At 36.9% G+C, this 23920-nt stretch overlaps 1 protein-coding gene and 1 pseudogene across 10 annotated transcripts; one reads left to right on the forward strand and one right to left on the reverse strand.

Annotated features, from left to right (window-relative positions):
* Positions 1 to 247: 247 nt before the first annotated feature.
* Positions 248 to 21940, reverse strand: CLK4 (CDC like kinase 4). 9 transcript variants are annotated; one of them, XM_081134479.1, is made up of 14 exons: positions 21803 to 21940; positions 19286 to 19446; positions 18420 to 18486; positions 14538 to 14760; positions 13354 to 13444; positions 12886 to 12952; positions 10319 to 10435; positions 10062 to 10228; positions 9765 to 9859; positions 9380 to 9509; positions 5057 to 5139; positions 2594 to 2673; positions 1833 to 1923; positions 248 to 1746 (listed from the first exon to the last, which is right to left on the reverse strand). In XM_081134479.1, the coding sequence occupies exons 2-14, from the start codon at positions 19407 to 19409 to the stop codon at positions 1606 to 1608; spliced, it is 1476 nt and encodes a 491-aa protein (XP_080990605.1). In that variant the 5' UTR covers positions 19410 to 19446; positions 21803 to 21940; the 3' UTR covers positions 248 to 1605. The 9 variants fall into 9 exon arrangements, with proteins under 9 accessions (XP_080990605.1, XP_080990609.1, XP_080990606.1 ...); XM_081134480.1 differs by lacking the exon at positions 18420 to 18486 and adding an exon at positions 15877 to 15934 and having other exon boundaries at positions 258 to 1746; positions 19286 to 19449; XM_081134478.1 differs by having other exon boundaries at positions 258 to 1746; positions 19286 to 19449.
* On the forward strand, positions 7261 to 7939 carry LOC308555830 (large ribosomal subunit protein uL22 pseudogene; annotated as a pseudogene). The gene has a single exon. The product of its transcript is annotated as a large ribosomal subunit protein uL22 pseudogene (transcript).
* Positions 21941 to 23920: the final 1980 nt, after the last annotated feature.

Below are 23920 nucleotides of genomic sequence, written 5' to 3' on the forward strand. Positions count from 1 at the left end.
CTTGAAGCACTTGTTGGGAAAGGACAGGAAGCTTAGATAGTACAGGGGCACCGGTAGAATGACAATGAAGGGGAAAATAAAGGCTAGTAGACATCTATTAATCCCTGCATCAACACTGCTACATTCAGGAAACACCCTTTCTTTACATCTAATGTTCCTTTAAAAACCTTATCACATAATAGAGTGCAACTATTCAGAATATACATTCATTATATGTAGACTGCACCAGAGGCCTAAACATAACTTAGGCAGTGATTCTGTGATAAAATTTATTTCAGCTTTCTTAAACTCCTACTCAGCTTCAGGAACACCACCTCACTATATTGGCAAATGCCACCTGTGAAGAACGTAGGGAACCCAGCCTGGTTTCAGTATTTGTCATACAAGAAAATTCCATGCATTTTATGTTTAAAATTTACAAACAGATGAAACCCAAATATCTGTGTAACACACTTATGAAATGGGGATACTTTTAACAAAAAACAACCTGTATCTCAAAAATCAATGACAAATTCTACAATGAAAAATATTTCTACCTGGCAGCCTGAATAGTATCATTTGTTTTTGTTTTACTAAAATAAGTTACATTTACCATGTAGTTTTAATGTGAAAACGTAACAGTAAGAAAAAATACCTAAAGTCAAATAAGAAGTTCACCATATTAAACAACTAATCAGGGTCTGGAAATTTCTGCAGGTTTCTTTCCCAAATGTTTTCCAATCAAATCATTCCTCTTCTCCAGTAAAGATTAACACAAGCAGAAATTGCCTAATAACCTTAATTCTCATAGGTTGAGGTTTAAGTATTTACTTCATTTGATAAGGAAACAGTGAGACATTTTCAAGACTCCTCAAGATCTGGTATTAAAAACTAGAACCTCAGTCATCAGAATTCCTGTTTCTATGTTTGTAACTCACTAAATAGCTACTGGAAAATAGGACTTTTCAAGCTGACTTGCTAGTTAGACTTTAATCATAAAGGAAGTGTTTATGTGGTTTTATTAAAAACTTGTCATGATGGACAAACCAGATACCTTTCTATGAATGCTTAGTACTACTGACATCTCCCGAGGAGACAGAACACATAACTTACAATTCAATAAAATGCCAAGAATAAACACTTCCTATGGGTTCTGATTCCTAATACCTGCCTACATAGAATAATTAGTACTTTATTACTTGTTCAACAATTACAGGAAAAAGTTTTAAAGATAAGTTCCGAATTTGAGGTAAATAAAGAATATTCATTAAGAATAAAGTAGTCAAGATTTCCTTTTACTCAAAAAAAAAAAAAAAAAATCACTTAAGAGTCAACCTCCATGTACAAAAGACAAGATCAATCACATTTATCACTGGACACAAAAGATATTCCAAAGGTCTTTAAAAATGTTGATCTCAAAAAGGAAAATTAACTTTTATATTTCATTCATTATCAAGACCATACTTTCTTAACAAGATAATTATGCTATTGATACAAAACATACAGTATTTACACTTAACTGTACAAAATAATTTAATGTTTACAAAAATATTAGAATGTTTAGAGTTGACTGACAGTCTTAAGTAATTTCTAGAGAAGCATACAGTAAGACCACAGATTTCCATTTCATTTCTTTTTTAATAAGTCAAAAAAAGGATGCTGCAATGCTTCATCTAAGGTAATTCTTTTCACTGGATCATATTCTAACATTCTTCGAACCAGGTCAAACAGTTTCTCGTGTTCTTCATCATGACAAAGCATAAATTCCTGGAAGAGAAAATGTTTTTATTTTAGAAAGGTATTTAAAAATAGTTGAAACAGTTTTTTAAACTTTTTAATCTTCTTTCTTTTACCTTTAATGGTTTGCAGCGTCTCCTAACATATCTACCAGCAGAACTATGTTCATCCCAATCTAGCTGGTTATGATGAAAATACTTGCGTTTTCTATAGGAAAAAGAAGCCTGGATTACTAAAAATAACAAAAGATCCACGTTCACCCCATCTTCACGAGGACAGTTGAAAGTATAAGCATCTCTGTGTATACATTTTTTTAAATCTTAGCAATAATTATGTATCAGACAGCTTATAGAGTATTTTCCTTAATTTTGTATACAGAGAACAAAGCCAGTTTTAAAAACAGAAGCCCCTGGATCCATTCCTGTAAACTCTTGATTTCCCTAGATCTGAAGTCAGGCTGGGCTGGAAATCTTTAAACAATTCCCTGGATGACTTCTGAGGTGCAGCTGTGTTTGAAAACCACTACAAGGACATACAGCTGGTTTACCACCAGTATAGAATTCTAACTTAGATTGCTATGACTCCAAAATCAAGCTCTGTTTACTATTTTATAAATTATTTTTATAATAAACTTAGGAAAACAGTTATGCAAAGGTTAACTTCACTGTAAAAACCACCACTTTGTTTACTAGATCACAGGTAAATTTTTCATAAAGTCAAGTTTTTAAAAAGTAATGACTTTTTAAAAACTTGACTTTATGAAAAATTCAAAATATGCAATCCTTGGAACAAGCAATAACAACAAAGTTGAGTTTTCTGTAGTTTGAATATAGGCTACTGTATGTATTCAACAAAGGGCTTTAATCTTAAAGCATACCTTGTTTTCTGAATCATGTGCGTTGGTATGGGTCCTAATATTCGTTCCATCATTGCCAGGTGCTCTTTACTATCATGAGTCTGAAAAACATAGGGGGAAAAAATTAGTTTTCATTTCTCTATATACACAAGAAAGAAAATAATAAGAAAGTAGTACTGACATAAAAAGATTAGACAGTTTACAAAATTTATATTACACTCAACTTCAAATATGGAATAATACAGAATGAGTTGTATTATCTGGTGCAAACCCAAAAAATTGTCTTTCTGAAATGAGCGAGCAAGGCTCTTTATTACGGAGATGCTTAATGTGTTTAATGTAAAACTGAATGGTTTTCTTATTTGTATTTCTTGCATTGCTTAACTGAGGAATGAAGGGAAGATTCCCAGAAATACTGTGTCCTCATTTAACCAGTCAACCAAAATTAACCTCCATTACTCAATGACTAGCAATACATTAACACTTACTAATCCTAGGCAATAAAAATACAGTCCCAATAATTCTCACAACAATCCTGAGCTAGGGATATGGGAACATGAATTTCAAAGAGCTGAAGACACAAGCTCAGAATCACAGAGCTCATAAACGAGGAAAAGTTGAGCTATGAACCCAAGTCAAAACTCATATTCTTGCCCAGCTTGTGTGGCTCAGAGGTTGAGCATCGGCCTGTGATCCAGGTGATCAAGGTTTAATTCCCAGTCAGAGCATATGCCCAGGTTGTGGGCTCGATCCACGGTAGGGGGCGTGCAGAAGGCACCCGATCAATGATTCTCTCTCATCATTGATGTTTCTCTCTCCCCCCCTCTGAAATTTAAAAAAAAAATTAAAAAACAAAAATACCTCATATTCTTAAACTATACAGTAACAGAGCTCTTGCTGAAGTAGAACAGAAAAAAATGTCATTCAGCATTTAAAATGGGACGTTTCTAGAGCAGAAATTGGCAAACTTTTCCTATAATGGGCCAGATAGTAAATATTTTAAGTGTGGCTGGTCACAATTGGTCTCCTTTACATATTTTCGTTTTTTAAAGCAGGCATCAGGCAGGATCTAGTTTGCAAAATATACAAACAGATGAAGCTCAAATATCTGTGTAACACACTTATGAAATGGGGATACTTTAAACAAAAAACCTGTATCTCAAAAATACATAAGGCTGTGGGTAATGCTTTTTTTAATCTATCAACTGTTGTGCCTCACACACTGCTTTCAAAACATTAAGTACTTAATTCAAGACAGGAATATACTAACTCTGAATTTTAAAAAAGTTCCTTAGTTGAAGAGTATTTTGGAGGGTAAAATCCAAATATAAACCTTATCTCAAACCAATGTTAATACTTGCACTTCACTTAAGAGCTCAGTGACTTATAACCACAAACTCATTACAAGAAAGCATGTATTCTACTTAACTTTTTCTTGACCCTACAGTTTATTACCATAAAACCCGACACTACCTCCTTGAACTGACTGATAACCATGATTCTACATATCAAACTCGTCAATAAACTCAAGAGTACTTTTAACAGGATCTCTATGAAACAGAAAAACAGAAGCAGTGATTTCCCTAAGTCTAAAGTGGGGCTGGAAATCACAACCCTCCTTAAAGTTCTTCAATGGTTGCACCACCTAAAATTTTCAAAACCTTTAGATTACAGATGTAAGTGAAATTATGAAGGGAAAAGTGCAGACCTAAGTAAGGTTTTCATAAAAGGGACACACTACTACCAAAAAAGCTCAGGAGGGATAATCTCCAAAGGCCAGAATGGGAACCCTACGAAATCATTTTCATTTTGGACCAGTCTACATTTGAAAACTACTAACTTCTAAGATAAAACTAATAGCTTTCTATGGAGAGCAAGTCCATTATGAATCAATCAGTCCTTGCCTACCGCCACTGTTTACCGTCTCTAAGAAAATTTAACTTCACCTTTCCTGGGTCCCACTATACTTTCTACATTGACCCATTATAGCAAATACCACATTATACTCTAAGTTTCCCCATATCTATCTTTTGCATGATTTCCTTGAATAGAGGTTGTCTTTTCATGTTCATAAAGCCTAGAGCGTCACAGGTGCTTAATACTTAGAATAAAACACAATTTCTTATTCCTAAATTCTTTTATATAAAAAAGTGACTTGTTCATGGCCATATGGTCAATATAACCAGAACTGAATTAAAAATAGCCACAGTAACACTAATATAAATTTATGAAGATGTTCTGTAACAAAAAATGGAACCATTAAGACAGTATGGACATGTATCAAAAACTCCAATCACACGTAAAATGAACACTGACCATTCACAAGGAGGAACATTTCATTCAACTATGGTTTTTAGAGAAGGACAACCATTTTGCATATGTGAGTTTTAATCTTAAGAATGACACTATGGCAACTTTTCAATATGGAAGCCAAATTTTATATGCCTTTAAAAATTAACTAAACAATATTTATAAAATACATACCTGAAAGACCGTGAAACCAAGGTAATATTCAATAAGAATGCAACCTATGCTCCAAACATCACAAGGCTGAGACCAACCTAAAGCTATTTAAAAACAAAAACAAACATTTTATTATGCAATAAATTTTAATTGCCAATTTACTAAATCCTTCTGTATATGAGTAATCTCTTTACATAACTCATTTGGGAGAACATGACAGTAAATTCAGAGTTTATATTTTTAGTTTTATTTTTTTAATCCTCACCCAAAGACGTTTTTATTGATTTTAGAAAGAGGAAGGGAGAGAGAAACATCGATGTCAGAGAGATATTGATCAGTTGCCTCCCGTACGCGCCCCGCCCGGGGATTGAACACACATGGGTATGTGCCCTTGCCAGGAATTGAACCTGTGACCCTTTGGTGCATAGGATGACATTCCAATCAACTGAGCTACACCAGCCAGGGCTACATTTTTAGTTTTTTTATCAAACATTATTCAGTATGTTCTCATAGTCCTCCATATCCTTATTCAAATTATAGCATTTAAGGGGAGGGGGGGCATTTTATGTAAAATGAGAGGGACTAGAAAATATTTCCCAAGTATAACTACCAATTCATGGAAATACTCCATAGCCTTTGAATTGCTTGTGCAATGGGAGTACTGTTATACCAGTTCATGGTTATTCCAGGAAGTTTTACATTTTATAAGTGCAAATACATATATGTCAATAATTATCCTCAGAATGTAACTATTAAGCCCTTATCAATTATCATAAGCTTGAGTTTATTTCTTCCATTAAAAGAATATGGTTTTACATAAATCATATAAGAATCATAATTAATATAATATGCAGTTTCACCTATAAGCAGAATTATAGAGCCATTTAAAGTACACACAGAGAGGGATCTATATATGTACTTTCAGCCAGTCTACACATGATCACATATACTTTCTCCTTCAGAATTCTCAATGGCAACACTATTCCGGAAAGAATAAAACACCTAGCCCTCTTAAGTCTATATTTAACTGGAAAGGAGATGAAAAGAATAAACCATACAGATATTTTAATCTTTTAAAGATCAAGTATTGCCCAGCCGGGCGTGGCTCAGCGGTTGAGTGTCGACCTAGGATCCAGGCGATCGGGGTTCGATTCCCAGTTGGGGCACATGCCTGGGTTGTGGGCTCAATCCCCGGTCGGGGGCGTGCAGGAGGTGGCCAATCAATGACTCTCTCATCATTGATGTTTCTATCTCTCTCTCCCTCTCCTTTCCTTTCTCTGAAGTCAATAAAGATATATTAAAAAAAAAAAATCAAGTATTTAGTAAACAATAAATGTATAAATAAAACCTACTTTAAAAGACATTTCAAGTATTTTCAGTAACATCACTGAATTTAAAGGTAAAGAAAAAAATAATACATTCAAGGGTCTTGACTATGACTTAGTCATTTTTGTTAACTCTCACAGTGCTTATCATTTGAACAAATGGATAATGGGTCATGATTTCTACTTATATACCCATACAACATCTGCAAATAACAGAGTTTGGACTTAGGATGAAAATTTTCTTTTCCGGCCACTCCTACCTTCCAGTCTAGCTTTTCCCAGGTGACTGTAACCTGCAGCCTGCTCTAAATCACTCCATTCTGATGAGTCAGTTCTCATACTCTTTGGAATTCCACATCATTCTTTTACCAACTTCTCAACTTTATTACCAAGACAAGAGACCAACTGACCTCAATTGTAGCATCTGACTACATCTTCCTTTCCTACCCAATTCTGCCTTAATCCTCAGGATTAATGCTCCACAAACACACAAAGGACCCTTCTAATCCCCTAATCTAATCTTTTTGTCAAGGTCAATAACACAATTTCGAATTTATACCAGCGATCCCTAGCCTGGCCACACTTGGTCATGATGATTGAAAGCTACTACATTTTACCCAATTTAGGAGGCCATTAACTGTAAGACACACCACTGTTTTATGTACAGATAACAAAGAGAAAAAAGTCAATTTTTTGAGTTTTGAGTTTTAACTCCCCACATTAAAGTGTGGGGAAAACTCTGAATTTTAAGTTGATATAATCCAGGAAGTTATCTCCTTTTGAGCTCTGAAAAACTCCTCCTCATCCACCATCTCTTCCTATACTCCTTTCTTTTACCCTCATAGTAGTCTTCAGTCCTCAACCATGAATATTCTTTGTAAGTTATTGTAACAGCACCTTCTTTCACATCATACTAAACAAAAATCCTATTAACCATTTCAAAGATAAGCTCGACTCTTTCCAAAAGTGGCCAGAGATGACCTCTGAGAATGGTTTGCTATTCACTTGACCAGAAAACCCCACAAAAATCATGCAAATCAAGAGGTTCAAATCTTCGCGTTCACTTTAAGAACACTCATGAAACTGCCCAGGCCAAGAGTACAGGTATTCAAAAAGCCACCAAATATCTGAAGGATATCACTTTACAGAAGCAATGTGTGCCATTCCATCATTACAATGGTGGAGTTGGTAAGTGTGCCCAGGAGAAATAATGGGGCTGGACACTGGGTTGTGGCACAAAAAAGTGAATTTTTGCTGCACATGCTTAAAAATGCACAATGCAATGCTGAACTTAAGGGTTTAGATGTAGATTCTCTGGTGATTGATTACATCCAGGTGAACAGAGCTCCCAAGATGCAATGTAGAACTTACAGAGCTCACTGACTAATTAACCCATATATGAGCTCTCCCTGCCACACTGAGATGATCCTTTCTGGAAAAGAGCAGATTGTTCCTAAACCTGAAGAGGTTGCACAGAAGAAAATGATATCCTGCCCTGGCCAGTTTGGTTCAGTGGTTAGAGCACGAGACTGGGGACTGAAGGGTCTCGGGTTCGATGGCTGCTGACTCAGTCCCCACCCTTGAGCGGCAACCAATCGATGTTTCTCACATCGCTGTTTCTGTCTTTCCCACTCCCTTCCACTCTCTCTAAAATATCTTCGGGTGAGGATTAAAAAAAAGAAAAAAAGAAAAAGATATCCCAGAATAAACTAAAAGAAACAAACTTCTGGCCTGGAGTAAATTCAACATAAAATAAATACTAATAAAAGTGGAAGAAAAAAAGAAAAAATAATCAGCTCTAAACCTGTGCTGTCCAGTATGGTAGCTACTAGACACATGTGGCTATTTAAATCTAAAAATTTAAGTTAATATAAAATTTAAATTCAGTTCCTCAGCCCTAGCCAGTATGGCTCAGTGGTTAGGGCATTGGCCCTCAGACTGAAGGGTCCCGGGTTCGATTCTGGCCAAGGGTACGTACCTCGGTTGCAGGCTCCATCCCTGGCCCTGGTGGGGCACATACTGGAGGCAACCAATCGATGTCTCTCAAGCATTGATGTTTCTCGCCCCCACCCCCCCACTGAAAAGCAATGGAAAAAATATCGAGTGCGGATTAAAAAAAAAAATTCTGTCCCTCAGTCACATTAGTGTGCCAATGGATACCATAAAATATTACCATCACTGTGGAAGTTCTACTGGCCAACACTGCATAATATTCTCGATTTCCTCACCCCTTTACCAACCTTCTATGTAGATAAAAATCATTACTTTGCTTTCACACTCCTCTAATCTGAACTACCAAGTCCTGTTGAACCAAAAAAAGGTAAAAACTGGAAACTGGTTCCATGAAAATGTTTTATTATCCAACCTCAGTTGGACCTTACTTCTGGCCAAGTAATAAGCTTATTCCATTTAACTATTTCCCCACAGCAAATAATCTGAACTTTACTCACTGTCTCCAAGCCCCTAAACCCATCCCTAACTTCCCAGCTCTATTAACCTAACCTGGACTCTAACTTTTAAATTTTGATGCATGCTCCCTGTTATTTTAAAACTGTACCATAACTCATTTTCTTTTCCTGATTTTATCATGTCAATGGTTTTCAAAGTTCTCTTTTAGACTAGCCCTTCTTTCTTTTCCTCTTGACCTCTACCCATCCTATATTTAGACATCTGCTAACCAAATCATTGGCGTTTTTACCAGCACCATGCTCTGCTAATGGCACAAAAATAGATTCCTGTATTACTTCAAAATCACATCACTGTAATGTACTTAGCCAATAGAGCCTGTTCTTATGATCTCGTAGGATTAACTTGTTCAAAAATAACAACCACCTGAAGTGTCTTTACAGATGATATCATTTTTCCCACTCAGAAAAAATATTTATAGTAATTTAGACTCTTTTTATGAAAATAGCAAAGCATTTTCTGTACACTAAGAAAATCACCTCCACCCCCAAAGCTGTAGAGAACAAAAAGCTCTTCTTCAATTACAGTATCAGGAAGTCTGATGCCTACTGACCCAAAATGACCTCTGGAGCTCTGTAATGCCGTGTAGATACCAAAGTACTGTGATGTTCATCATCATATGTTGCACTTCCAAAGTCAACAACTTTTATATCTGTGTTTTTCAGTGTGCGTTCATCACGTTTCTAGAGAAAAACAGTTGCGTAAACATGAAGATCAATAAAGATATGAAATCTTTTATAGCACCATCCAAAAGACTTGCAGGTGAATTATCTTTCTGGATTTTCAACATAACCCCATGCGAAAGGCAAAGAAAGATGATTCTTTTTGGATTTAATATCAGGATAGAATAAGCCTCAGAAGTAAAATTCCTCATCCAATGATCAACAAGCTAAATTAATTTTAAAGAACCACCAAAATTAAAAAGTGTTTTAACTTACCATTTTAGAATTATATTTTACTACATAGTCAGACTTCACAAATAAAATATTTTCAGGCTTCAGATCTGTATGGGTTAACTTATTATGATGTAAAACTACAAGAGAAGAAAATCACATTATTAGTTTCACTTGCAAATTTAATCTGTACTGGGGGAAGGAAGAATTAGTAGTGGATATAGGGGCCAAGAGGGGTTTCATCTTTATAATATGCATTTTTAGTGACCATGCTTTGATACACTGCTTGTGTAACAAAAACTTTATAATTCTGATGTTTAAAGATTTACCAAGTATACTTACAATTTATTGACTGGCAGATCTGATATGCCATCTGCCTGATGTGGTCAATTTGAAATGGCAGAAAGCTATTTTCTTTAATGAAATCATAGGTACTAAGTCCCAGCAATTCAAATACAATACAAACATGACCATGGTGATCAAACCATTCTAGCATCTGGACACATCGGCTAAAATAGATCAAAATAAAAATTACTCAGTTCACAGAATTCTGATTATTTCATATAACATGATGGATCATTGCTCAAGCTTATACTTACAAGACACTATTGGGGTCAGTAGTATTTAAATGCTCCAATACTTGGATTTCTGAACGAGCTGCTTCACGGTACCGACCTACATTTTTTACAATTTTCACTGCTACATGTATGCCATCCCTTAAAAACAAAATTAAGATGAAAATGGTAAATGTACAGAAGCAGGATGAAAACGTGTAACCTCTAAAGCCAAATCTTATTAAGCATCAACTAATCTATGCTACTTTTCTAAAATATTATACCAGATTCCATATAACATCTTTTCAAAACATTTTGTCAAAATACACTTTATTGGAATAATGATTCCCTTAATAGTTACGAATTTTAATGTTTATTTCCAGAATTTTAAACTTACCTAGATTTTATACAGAAGTTAATAAAAATATAAACCTCATATAGAATATGCTACTGCTGGAAGCATTTGCTCATTCACCAGGCTAGGCCCACTCTGCCAGATAGTGTACAGGTATTAGTGATGAAAAGACAGGGCTTGTCCCTATGTATATAATAGTCTGAAGGAAAAAGACACTTATATCATAAGGTTAGAAGTGCTTGGTATGAGGTACTATGGAGTACCAGAGGGAGAGCCAGACCACTGAGGGTTAGGGGAGCTCAGACTTCCTCAGAAGAGGTGGCACACACCCGAGCCCTGAAAGATAGGTAGTAATCAGTTTGTCAGAATTGGGAGGAAAAGAGAACATTTGGGCAAACGAGACACCATCAATAAATCATGAAGTCAAGAATATGTTTAGTACATTCACTGGTGCAAACAGGCAGAAATAGCTATAGAGCAGTGAGCTTCATACTGCAGCACCTGTAATACTTCTTAAGAAGTATAGAGTAGTAATGTGAGGAAATGGATTTCCAAATCTTCAACTTTCTTTTATTCTCTTTTCTAAATCTGATCATCGAGAAGATGAGCTAGAATTCAAGTCTTTTTTTTTTTCACTATGGCTCTACCTGTTTACAAGAGAAAGGAAAACCCCATGTGCTCCTAATTAGATCAAGATATGTGCCCTAGACTATTAAAAAAACCTTTGAGGCAAACTTTTTAGTGGCTTGGTGCCAACCTTTTTCCAAGTCTGGTGGTTTTCAATTCACTGCTTTTAACAAAGCCCCAATGAAGTTGTGGGCTGATAAATTGTTAAAAATTATTTTGATAATATCCCCATTTGGCGTATATCTTGCCTTAAAAGAACTTATAAAATAGATGTGACAAAACTCCTTCTAATCACATCTATTTAATTGCATGACCAAATTCTCTCAGTGTCCATAGCTATAAAAACAGAAAGTGAGATTTTATTCTATGCTAAAACGCTAAGACATATTTATCTATAGATATATGCACTCATTTTTTAAAAGCCCCAAACATCAAGATACATTTGCAATTAAATTTTATGTTTTAGGTCTAAGTGTCAAAACTTTTAAGTAATTTGCACTTGATCAAATAAATACTATTGACTGGATTATGTTGATTTGATACTTAAGAGTCTTGGAGTCTCAAGAAATTTTAAAAGGATATTAATAGGACAATTGGTAAAATCTGAGTAAGGTCTGTAGCTCAGCTAGCAAAATTTGAAAATATAACATGTAGTATATAAAGAATAAAGGAAATACTCTAAAGTGTTAACATTTGGAAACTGTGGGTGAAGCATATATGGGAACTCTCTGAATTACTTAAACTTTTTTTAAGTCTGAAAATATTTCAAAATGTTTTAAAATTTCAATTTATATTCAGATTTTCACTGTAGAAAAGATAGGGTGATAATTAAAAATATTTAGAATAATGTTCTGTGTGCCAAGTGGAAGGAAAGGAAGTTCAAGGATAAAACATTTCTAGGTACTAAAGAAGAGTTTGTTCATGGATGGTGGTAGGTATCAAGTTGTAAACAGCATTTATGTTCCCTCAAAGACACTTAAAAGGAAACAGGTTTATTTGTTTGTTTTTTAACATCATTGCTTACTATAAGCTGCAAATTATATGCTCCCCAACTATTTTATGATGAAAAATTTTAGGGGTCAATTTAGAAACATGCCATGTCACTAAATTGTCTTAAGAGGTTCACTTAAGAAAAATGTTTGCAAACCACGGAACAGAGGTCGTGGAGGAAAATGTTGAAATGAGGCAGAGAGGGTCAAATCACATTCCGTAGGCTTTAATATAATTCCTTTATAGTTTAAGAAGTTAACTCTAACATGAAAATATTATCCTTTGGAAATAAAGGTTTCTGAACCAGGATTAGACATGCTTTATTATCTCTGCAATTCAAAAATAAAGCAAAGCACTCTGAATTTCTTACACAAGGCTAAGGGCCTAAGTTCTGGGAAACTCTCTTCACCTGAACACCTACTTTAATTTCAATAAACTCCATCTGATAGAATTTGTAAACATTCTTGATCAAAATCCACACTCACGGTAAGTAAATCATGCACATAGTTAAAAAAAATTTTGAACATTTAAACCTCTCAAGAAAGCAAGTGATTACCACTTAAAATATCACTTCATCATTATGGATCCCTCCTCACCAAAAGTATCAGAATTCTCAAGAAAGAAAATAAAACAAACTTACATGCCATGATCAATGCATTCTACAACTTTGCCAAAGGCCCCTTCACCCAAAGTGTCCACGATTTCATCTAAAGTAAGGGGGGAGAAAGGGGTTAAGTACCTGAGTACTAATCATGTAGTTATTCAAACAATGAATGCTTAAGCGTGGAATATTTTCAAATGATTCTCTATCAAAGCATAACTAAGGTTTCAGCACTCAAATTATTTTATTTTCAGCTGCTACAAAGACAATTAGATAGAGCTATCTTTCTTGATCTAATCTCAAATTCCACTGATTACTCTGGAACTTTAGAGTAGAAATATTTAAATTCTACAGAAAAGAAGAAATACAAAAAAACAACAAACAAACCCACAAAAAAACAAACAAAAAAAAAGCAATGAAGAGTTCTTTAGCCCCCCGCTGACAAACTATTCTTAAAAAGATTATTCTGTCTGCAAAGTTTAAAAAGTGTTGAAAAATATTCTATACATCTTGCTCTTAGAACGTCTCCACTTTGACAGATCAGGTGACCCTCCTCATCATCCTCTATACTCCTGGATCTTTTCCTTCGGTGGCTCTTCTGGAACGGCAAGTGGGCAGCACCAAGATCGTCCAGCCAATCAATATATCAGAGTGAATTCAGGGCAGAATACGCAATTCATTCAGCGGGGAGATATTCAGGCATTCAGATAAGCACCAGGCCACGAACAGTTGGCAGGAGCAATTTCAAATTCAGTCCCCAGAAATTCACAGGGCACAGTTTATGTTACAGAAGAAAAACATGGCAAGGAACAGATTTTCAGATAAGATACTTAAAGTGGCAATAGAAAAAAACAACACAATTGTCTCTTTAAAATACTGATTTAATTGAAGTCTGAAATTAATGCAATGTCATGTTCTGTTAATATCTTGCTATAAAATAGCATATGCTGAGAGTTGAGATGTCTAGTTTGTCAGAAAAATGTTTTAAAATGTCCAAGATTAGTTGAAATTGTTTACTTAGCAATATATTAAAAGATACATGATTAAAATAAAAGGGAAAAATAATGGCTGGTTAATTTCAATGTTCAATCTAATCAAAATTAATTTTACTGAAGAAAACTTGGGGAGGAAAACAATATTTCAAAGTTTACTGATGATCAAACAGGTCTGAGTGTAAATAAAAAAGAACATTTTTAAAAATACATTTCCCCTTCAGCACCCATTTTAGAACTTCAATGGAACTAGTTGCAGACAATAATGCAGTGTGCTATGGGACTATACTATATACAGGGTATTTAATTATCTATTTGTGCAACTTTCTATATTTGCTTCCAAATATCAGGAAAGGGGATTCTTTTAAAGTAAAAAAAAAAAAAAAAAAAAGTTCAAAATTAAAGATGGGGGTTCATTATTTCATAAGATTATATTATAAAACATAAAAATGGAACATTTTTAATATTAAAATCAAGAAACTCCATGATGTGGTCTATGGGAAATAAGTAAATATGGGCAAATGAGGACTAGCTAATAAATACAGATTAGCTATGAGAATTTGGAAGTTTCCTTTAAGGATTCAAGTAATATAAACACAGTATACATAATTAGTATTATATAAATTTTCCAAACTTATTGGCTCATTAAGAGCTTTCCACACAATAAGTATCCACCCCAAGTAACAAAATCACTCATACCGAACGTGACTGATGACTTGGACAGTGTCTATTATGCTTCCTTTTAGGACTGCTTCTCCTGCTCCGGACTGAAGATTTACTGCAGTGGATTCGGTAACTGCTTTCAACATCTCTGTGATAATGACTAGGAACGTATCTTTCGCAGTAGTCATTTCTGTATTCATCAATATATCTCCTGTCCCGATAATCTCTCTCATTCAAGGACCTTGCTTCTAAATAATGACTGCAAACACATTAAAAGATTTCAAATTATTCTTTTCATTCTAGAGTAATGTGGCTAAAACAAAACATTTTCTCAAGAATTCCTGGTTTAAACAGCTAACTCAATAAAAGAAAAAAAATTCAAATTGATGAATTAGAATTTATAGTTATCATAAAACTTAAATAATTTTACTTTAACCAATGAGAAAATGGGTTCGTATTTCTCTATTATATAGACTGCTGTCAGGCACCTCACATCAAGGAACAAAGCTTGAGCCAAATCATTCCATTATGTTCAGTGTTTACTTGGTAAGAGTCTCTTTTTGCCTTCTAGAGAAAGTTAAAACCAAAAATTCCTAAAACTGCAGCAGTTTTGACATATGAATCTGCAACTAGGCTTTCTTTCCTCACAGAGCCACAAACAGTTTAGAGGCAGGCAAAACAGGATTCCTTTCTCTTTTAATGTGATTTTTATACATTTCTGGCACACAGAGAATTCTTTCATAAAAGGTAGTATATTAGCTCCAGAAGGAATCTTAAATGTATTGCAGGCCTTTCATTTTACAAATGATTAAGATCCCTAGAAAGAAAATGATTTGCAAGATTTGTAGAACACATTCCAACTGATTAGATGGACCAATTTTATTACACACATCACCTATCCCATGTCCTCTTCTCTTTGCATTTCTAGCTTCCTGTTATTCCTCTGAAAAAATTGACAAATAGCTTTTGAAGGTTGCTACATGTGCCAAAGACATCTCAAGTATATACCCCTAAAATGAGAAAGGGATCTTGTAATTGCTTGCCTAGGATTACAAGAGACCCACCACCCTACTACCTTTGCATTTCTAATATCCTGTTCTCTCTGCTTGTTGCAAAATACACAAGAATTCTACATAGAAAACAGCATCACTTAGTGCCACAGTGGCTAACTGCTGAATCTACAGATCCTTTTGAAAATCTGATGAAAGATATGGACCCTACTGCACCAAGAAATGCACCAATGCATAAACAAAACTTGGTAAGGAATTTCAGAGATCATAGACCTCAGGAAGTCAATGTATCCCAGTTAAGTAGCCTTGATAAGATGGAAAGGACATAGATTCAATTGGCCCAGTTTCCCGCCCCCCCTCTCTACCTGGGTTTAGTGTCCTCTTCAACAGAGTGCGAAGCTTCAAGAGGATGCACATGGAGCACTGAGGGAGAGAGGGGACACCTGCCCAGTCAGACAAATCAGCTAAAATAGTCCTGACAAGCAATGGAGCAACAGATGTTGACTAGATTGCCCTTACCAACCCCTCTTTTCCCCAGAATATGATGCCATTCTTTCCCCAGGGGGTTGGTTCAGGCAGAAAGAGAAACATCTCTAAAACTGCTACTCAACAGAACTGGCATCAAATACGGCTGCGGAGATGCAGAAACCCCCTTTTCCCTTTCCCTAGTGTCAATCTTAAGTTCTATCCATTGGAGAAACAACTCAGGATATTAGGGTAAGACTGTGGGTCTAGGTCAGGGATCTAATCAGTTGGCTTGGACCTGTCAGAGATATCAAACTAGAATTTACCATACTCTTAAAGGCATGAATCCTCCCCATAAAAGTCCAAAATCTTTCTATGAAAAAAGCACACGAATAATCTTTAACTGGAATAATGCATGAAATTAGAGCTGCTGATAATCCATAAACAATCTATAGAATAACAAACATGCAGTGAAGTAATACCATGAGAATAAACTAAAAAGATGAGGACTTCTTCAATCTGTAACCAAGTCTTAGAGATTATATAAACAAAGTGTATAGAATTATAAAGGATATGGACTGAGTAAACAGGATAAAAAGACTTAATTTCTAAAAATAGTCACTAAAAGTCCAGTGAATTTTTCACTACAGTCCTTCAAAATAGCCAAGACTAATGAGGCTATGGATATTTGTTTTTATTTTCACACAGGTCCTGTAGAATATATACATATATGGCAAAATCCCTGCCAACAAACGGACAATTTGGTATCACTCACATAAAAATAAAGCTCAACAATGCAGGAAATGCTGAGAAGTTGCATATGAGTGCTGAGGGTCATAGAAGGGAAAGCACTCAAACTTCTGAAAATGGTCAGGGAAGACTTCATGAAAAAGGAGAGTTACATCTTAAAGGGAAGTCAGGGTTTGGACAAGGTGGCAAGTAGAAATGTCAGGGGAAAAGAAGAGCATATTACCATTTTATACACAGAGCACTTTTAGCCATAATGGCTTAGAGACGGGTTTGTCTACGCATTACTCGAGAAACAGTAAGTATACAATTCTGGCAAGAGCAATTTTCACATAAGGAAACATAGGCAAATAAATAAACTGGGAACAGACTATCCAAAAATCTTGTATGTCAGGCTAAGGACTTTAAAATAGTGTTTCTTAAAGGGTAGTTGGTTTATCAGCAATATCAAAATATGGACTTATTAAAAATGAAGATCACTGGGCCCAGGTCAGACTCAATCTAAATCTTATAACTTGCATTTTAAATATACCTCCAAGGTGATTTTATTCATACTAAAGTTTGAGACTCATTGATACTCTATGTTAGGAAGACATTTAAGGATTTTTTACCACAATATATAAAGGTGGTGATTACAACTGCATCAATCTTCCTAACATACTGTGCAAAACTGACCGATTTAAACCTGTAGGAGGGGATACCAATTCACAGGCTACTGCCAAAAGACAAATCTTTACAATATATAAAAGAAAAGACACTTTACAATATATAAAAAAGGCAAAATAATCGATATACAATAAGTCTTCATAAATCAGTAAGAAAAATACACTTTAATAGAAAAAATATGCTAATACAAAAAATAATGTTCAAGTGGTTAATAAATATGACAGTGGACAAATTCACTAGAAATTTAAAAATTCAAACAGAACTCCACTTTTGGCATTTCAAAATAGCCAAGAGTGGTGAGGGGAAAGAAGCATGTTGTAGGAGTATAAGTTGATACAAACTTTCTAGAAGGTGTTAATATGCAGCAAGAGTTTATATATACCCTTTGAAAATGTCCCTTCTTAGAATCTATTTTCAGAAAATAATCAGAGGCAAAGATTTCTATATAAAGATATTTTAAGGACAAATTATTAGAAATAATTTATATCCAAACAATGGGAGACTAGCATCCTCCAAAGTTCCTTCTTTATCCTTTTCTGCATTTTAAAAAGATATAAAAAACACTTTTAAAATTTTTAGTCTTTAATAAGACTATTAGGATATTCCAGATTATGGAGAGTAATTACCACCAGATCTCTCTGGTGCCAATGTCAAAGCAGCAGCAGCTATGCCCTGGTGGTTAACTGGACTTAGTATCACGTTTACGTAGCTCATTATGAACGTGAATGAACTGTATGTTATGAAATTACTTGCTTTCTATGTACACAATGTACAGTAAACCTGAGTGATTAGTAGTATTATGATAAGCCTTACACAGTATTCTGTATTTTATTAGTAATAGGGTACAGGTGTTTTTCTATAGTACATTAGCTCAGGTCATTGAAATCCTGTCACAAACCCACCCTCTTCCTCCCAAACAACAGTGTAACAGTGTGTGATGAAGAATGATCAGTCTGTACTGACTACCAACAAGGCTGCTGTTCTACAGAACAAGTCTGTTTTAGGACGGAGAAGGAAAAAAATTACATACTGTTTTTTAAAGTAACCCCAGCTGGCTAATTTAGAAAGCAATCTGGTAAACAGTCCCAATGGAACATCTGCACAAAACAAGGAGAAAACATAGGACCAACAAAACAAATGAGAAAAGAAAATTAATGGAAGACAGGATGATAGAAACTCTATTCACCTAGCCTTTCTTTAAACGTTTAGAAACTTTAAAATTCCTTTAATTCTATATGAATATATTACTTCCAAATTTTACACCAGTAGAAATACAATAAAACAAAACACATGTTACTGGAAACTTTTATTGAGGCCCTTTCCTAAATTACTGGATACTACCTACACAAAGGAATGGTTTTTATAATAACCACACTTCTAAAAATCCCAAACATATCCACTGGCCTTATGTACAAAAATAACCTGTAGAACATAGTCTAAGTGACAAATCCCCAATGCACTTTAACATACCCAAATAGTACATACTGTTTTTCTCATCTGGAGTTATACTCTCCCTGCCCCTCATTCTCTCATCCATTGAACACTAAAGGTACAACCTAACATACACATCTCCTTCCTATATACAAGTTTAAGGCATTGACTGAGTGTCGTATCATCACTATTAACTTTTTGTGTCTTATCTCCCTACATTACTGGCAGCCCGGACTTAACTGTTCCCACCATTCCCAGAGAGACATACACAGATATAAGGGTAGAAACTGTTTTATTCACAGCTGTAGCCTCAGCACTTATATAGTGTCTAGCCTACAACAGGCATTCAATAGTTTCTGAATATTTACTGACTGAATTACAAAATAATTTGACAGATGAAAACTACGTAAGTCAATAATAAATCATTAAAACTATTAGTGTTAAAATGCTACTAGTTCAATTTACCAATCAGATTCTTTAAACTGGTGATGTGGTTTACAATGTCTGTTCTCTTGTGTACTACTGTGGGATCTCCTCTTCCGTTTGTGGCTGCCACTGTAGCTTTCATGGCCCCAGCTTTCTCTACCATCCCAATGAGGGCAGTGAGTTCTTTTGGAGTGCCGCATCTGCTAATGGGAACAAAAAGTGAGTTGTGGACGGTTATGTTTAGCAAACAAAATAGTATACATTAATATTATGTAGACATAAACGCTCAGAACGTGGGTCATACAGGTTCTAAAATCTTTTGCAGGCAGTTTCCCAAGGCATGGGCACTATTCCACTGATATGTCGGATGATTTTAAGTGGCATGCATACAGATCTAGGACTAAATAATGAATTACACTGTGAGACCTTAATATATTTTCTTTCAATTCTTCTGGATAAAAATTCTCAGTTCGACCTTGGTGGGCTTGCTCAGTGGTTAGAGCACTGTCCCTCAGAATGAAGGGTCATGGGTTTGATTCTCTGTCAAGGGCACCTACCTGGGCTGTAGGTTCCATCCCTGGCCCTGGTTGGGGCCCATGCAGGAGGCAACCAATGGATGTTTCTCTCTCTTCCCTTTCATTTTCTCGTAAGAAAAAAGAAAAAAAAAAAAAAATCAACGGAAAAAATTTCTTCAGGTGAGAATTAAAAAAACCCCAAAACTCTCAGGTTGGTGCTTGTCCTCAACTAACACTTGCTAGGTAATATTTAAAAAAATACAAAAAGGGCGAAGGTTGAGTCTTAGAGCCTGCAACAACATCTAGCCAGAAATTAAAAACTGTTTTTGGTTTTAATTTACTTGTATCATTACCTTCTTTTTATGGTAAATTACTGCCGATCTGCTAATTAAATTGTTGATATGATTTCTTTTAAATATGTTAACATTAAAATGTGAACTAATCAAAAGGGAAATACTGTTACATAAGTGTCATGCGGCTTTGGCAAAATACTGCAATACAAACAGCTGAAGTCTGAGAAACACTTACGGATACTAAATAAAGATGATTCTGCTAAAAAGTATACAGCCATCAGTGAAGCTTCTTTTTCTCAAACATGGGAGGCTCTTTAAAACAGCTTGGTCAAGCACTCTTAAGTAACATCAAGCAAAATTACAATACCTGATGACTAAGTTATTATGATGACCCCATCCATTATTACGCAGTAGTTGAAAACTTATGTCTGCTTTAATTTTTTTTCCTTCCACTGTCAGTCTGCCACAACCAGCTCACCTCTAACAAGGCAGACTTCTCAATAACCAAAGTTATCAATATGCAAATACTAAAATTCAAATAAACATCTTAGGAGAGCCAAAGATTTTTATTTCTCTAATCAAGTTCACTACTTCAAATTGAATTTAGCTGTTAAGAAGTGTCCCCCACCCCGGCCAATAAAGTTCTGAAATATTTTCCAGGAGGTGAAGAGAAGAATCCTGGGTCCACATTCTATGGCTAAGGCTCCTCTCAGTACACAAAAAAGAAAAACTACCTAGAATCATTAAACTACCTCTAATTAATAAAGAATACTAAGTGCTAGAATCACAAGATATCTTAAAAAAACAACAAACCATCAAACACAAAGGATCCATATGTCTATAACTGTATTAGAATTCTGATTCTTCACTGCCCTATAATGCCCGACAATTTTATGTTCTGTATATGGGTTTAAAATATCTAAAAAGGTTAACGCTATGATTAGAGGTTAAAGCCCTCCAGGAGGGCTGCATTTAACTCTCAGAAGCAGCCTGTGGGTGTAAACAGGAGCACAATCACACAGGGGCAGTTTTAAAGCCAGGAGGCTGGCCCAGTCCGTTCGGAGGGCTATTTCCAAAGCACCGGATAAGCACATCGCGGCTAATCCAGGAAAAAAAGATAATGCAACGTGTCAGAAATGCAGACCTGCTACAACAATGGTATGCTCCACCTTGGGGGAAAAACAGTGTTGCACGAAGGACAAAGCTCTCCGTATTTCTCTCTCTCTCTCAAAAACACGAGCTAAATACCAGTACAGGGGCTCGCGGTTCCTCGGACGCCCGGCGCCCACTGCAGCGCACCTGGCCGGGGCCTCCGGCACATTGAGGGGACCAGATGTTTGACTCTGGAAAACCCTCCAAGTGTTCCCATCGGCCGACGCCAGGCATCCAGGGAAGGGCTGGATCTCCGACAACACAAACCCGAAAGGCGGCTTTCCGAGGGTCCCCCGATCGGTCTTCTCAAGTCTCATCGGCAGGGCGGGAGGAACCTGAGCTTCCCGAGCCGCCAAGCGACCCGCAGGGCCCCTCAGGGAAGAGTCAGCGGCAGAACCGCGCTCTTTCCGCCCCAGGACTTTAAATCCACCAGAGCACCTGCGCACCCTTCGATTTTAAAGCCACCCAGCAGAGTTGTGTCCCGAAGAAACGACAGTCGCCGAGGCCCCAACCCAGTCGTTTCTCCGACACCTGACTTCGAGACCTAAAAAGAATGGAAAGCCGCTCAGCCCAGCGCACCCCGCCCGAAACCTTACCTCTGCCAAAGCAAAAGGCCCTTTGCCGAAAAATGAAGCCAAAGCGCCGTCTTCTCTCTCCAGCCGCTGCGACAAAAAAACCTACAAAATGGCGGCAGCGCCGTCTCTCCCTAAAATCCCCAGGCGGCCTCTAGCTCCACCTCCGCCGGGCGAACGCGCCTGCGTAACAAAGCCTCCGGCGCGGCCACCGCCCCCTGAAAGAGTAGGGGATACGTGTGACGTCATGGGCGGGCCCGGCCTTCCACACTGCGGCTGCGCGGCCCGTGGCGTTCCCGCCCTGAGCGCTGGTGGGACCCAGGCTATGCTGTAGTATGTTTTGGTTTTGGGAGGAACTGGGGAGAAAAGTCTTTGCCGTGCCCTAAGCTGTGGCTTGTGTTTGCTCCTTCTGGGAGGGAGGGCTCCTGAGCGCGGCCCCTCCGGGCAGAGCCCGCCAAGGCCCCGTTTCCCGCGCCCCCTCTCAAGGGCCGCGCATCGCCCTGTGGCCGCAGGAGCAGGACCTCAACCCCAGATGCAGCCGACACGCAAGAGGGAAGCCCCCAAACCTGCCCTGGGCCCAGGCTGGCGCTGGGGCCAGTTCAGTGAACGAGATACGTGTACAGTCTCTTGGAGCTTTCAGTTTCAAAATGGATTCGAATAAATAAAGAGGATGTCTCAGAAAACAAGCTTAGGGGTGCTTATCTTTTTTAAGGCCTGTGCTCATCAGAAGAACACAACAAAAAAATGAAGTTTCTGGACATGTGGAAGCTGGAGGTTTGGCTAACAAAGTTCCTCCCATTGTCCCTGCGGGTTGATTTTATTTAACCAAGGCAGAGTAGTAGATAAAAGCTAGTGAACATCCATGAAGGGGTTTACCGCAAATGTATTTTGCAGGTTTAAGAATCCACAGACAGTTCCTATTGTGAGTGTGTAGCAGCAATGTAAGAAACATACAAACCTGTAGGGAATTTTTGTGAGTTTATCTGAGCCGAACTGACGACAATTGCTGGGAAACAAAATCTCAACAGGTTGAGAAAATGCTTTGAGAAATGGCAGTTTTGCACTTTATTTTATACATTGCAATCAAAAGAGGAGGCGTAAGTGGGTTACTGGAAATCCATTGGTGATAGAGTAGGCAGGTGATAGAGTAGGACTGGATAAAAAGTAAAATGATAGACACATACTTCATTTACATAGGGGGGTACAGGATAGTTAACAATGTACTCAATAAAAATGAGGGTAGTTGTGGTCTCTGCCCTGGCGTGGGCTTGAAATTCCAAAGGTATGTTATAGAGATGCAAAAAGACAATAGGCAGGCTCAATAAAGGTGAAGATTGGCTTTTGTCAGGGACAGTTCTAGCCTAGAACACGACTACCTGCCATTAACTGCTTTTAGTTAATAAATTTTCATTTCAGACCATCCTTTGTGGTAATTTTAGGTCTGAGTTTGCGAGGCCACCACACAGGCATCCCCTGAGCTTGCCAGGTTTAATATATGACCTCTTTTTGTCCACAGTAGAGTGAAAGAGGGCCAAAGTCTGAGCCTTGGGGAACATGTTTCAGGAACAGAGGAAATGCTCCAGAGAAGGGGTCATCAGAAGGAGAAGAGAACCAAGAGTAAGGCGTCAGAGACAAGGAGGGAGAGAAGGGCTTAAATGAGGGAAAAGCTGACAGTAGCACATGCTGGGAAGGGTTCAGGTATGGTTAGTACTAAAAAGTGTTAAGGAGATTCTGTATTCTGACAGTGATGCCCTGGATAAAAAGGGAAGCCAGAAATCAAATTTGAGAGGGTAGGGCTGGGCTGTTGGCATAAACCCAATTGCATGTGGGATACCTGAACTCATATCTTTTGGGTGAAAGGAGGGCACTGTATTTCAATGATCTAACATCATAGAAAACTGCCACCTACTTTGGATAAATCGAACGTTCTTGGAGATTGTACACCACTTCAAGAAGTGAAGTTAAAAAGACATAACTTGAATTGTCATGAAGATTGTGACACACTTCAAGAAGTGAAGTTGAAAAGACAATTGGAAAATTGTGTTAGTGGTGGTAGGAATAGCACTAGGTGTTAGACTGGTGGGGTCGGACCGGACCTGGGTTTAGCAATCTTGGTTCTTAAGTTCTGGCTAGGAAATAATT

This window comes from Miniopterus schreibersii (genome assembly GCF_964146895.1).
Source record: "Miniopterus schreibersii genome assembly, chromosome: 4".
Classification (NCBI taxonomy): Eukaryota; Metazoa; Chordata; class Mammalia; order Chiroptera; family Miniopteridae; genus Miniopterus; species Miniopterus schreibersii.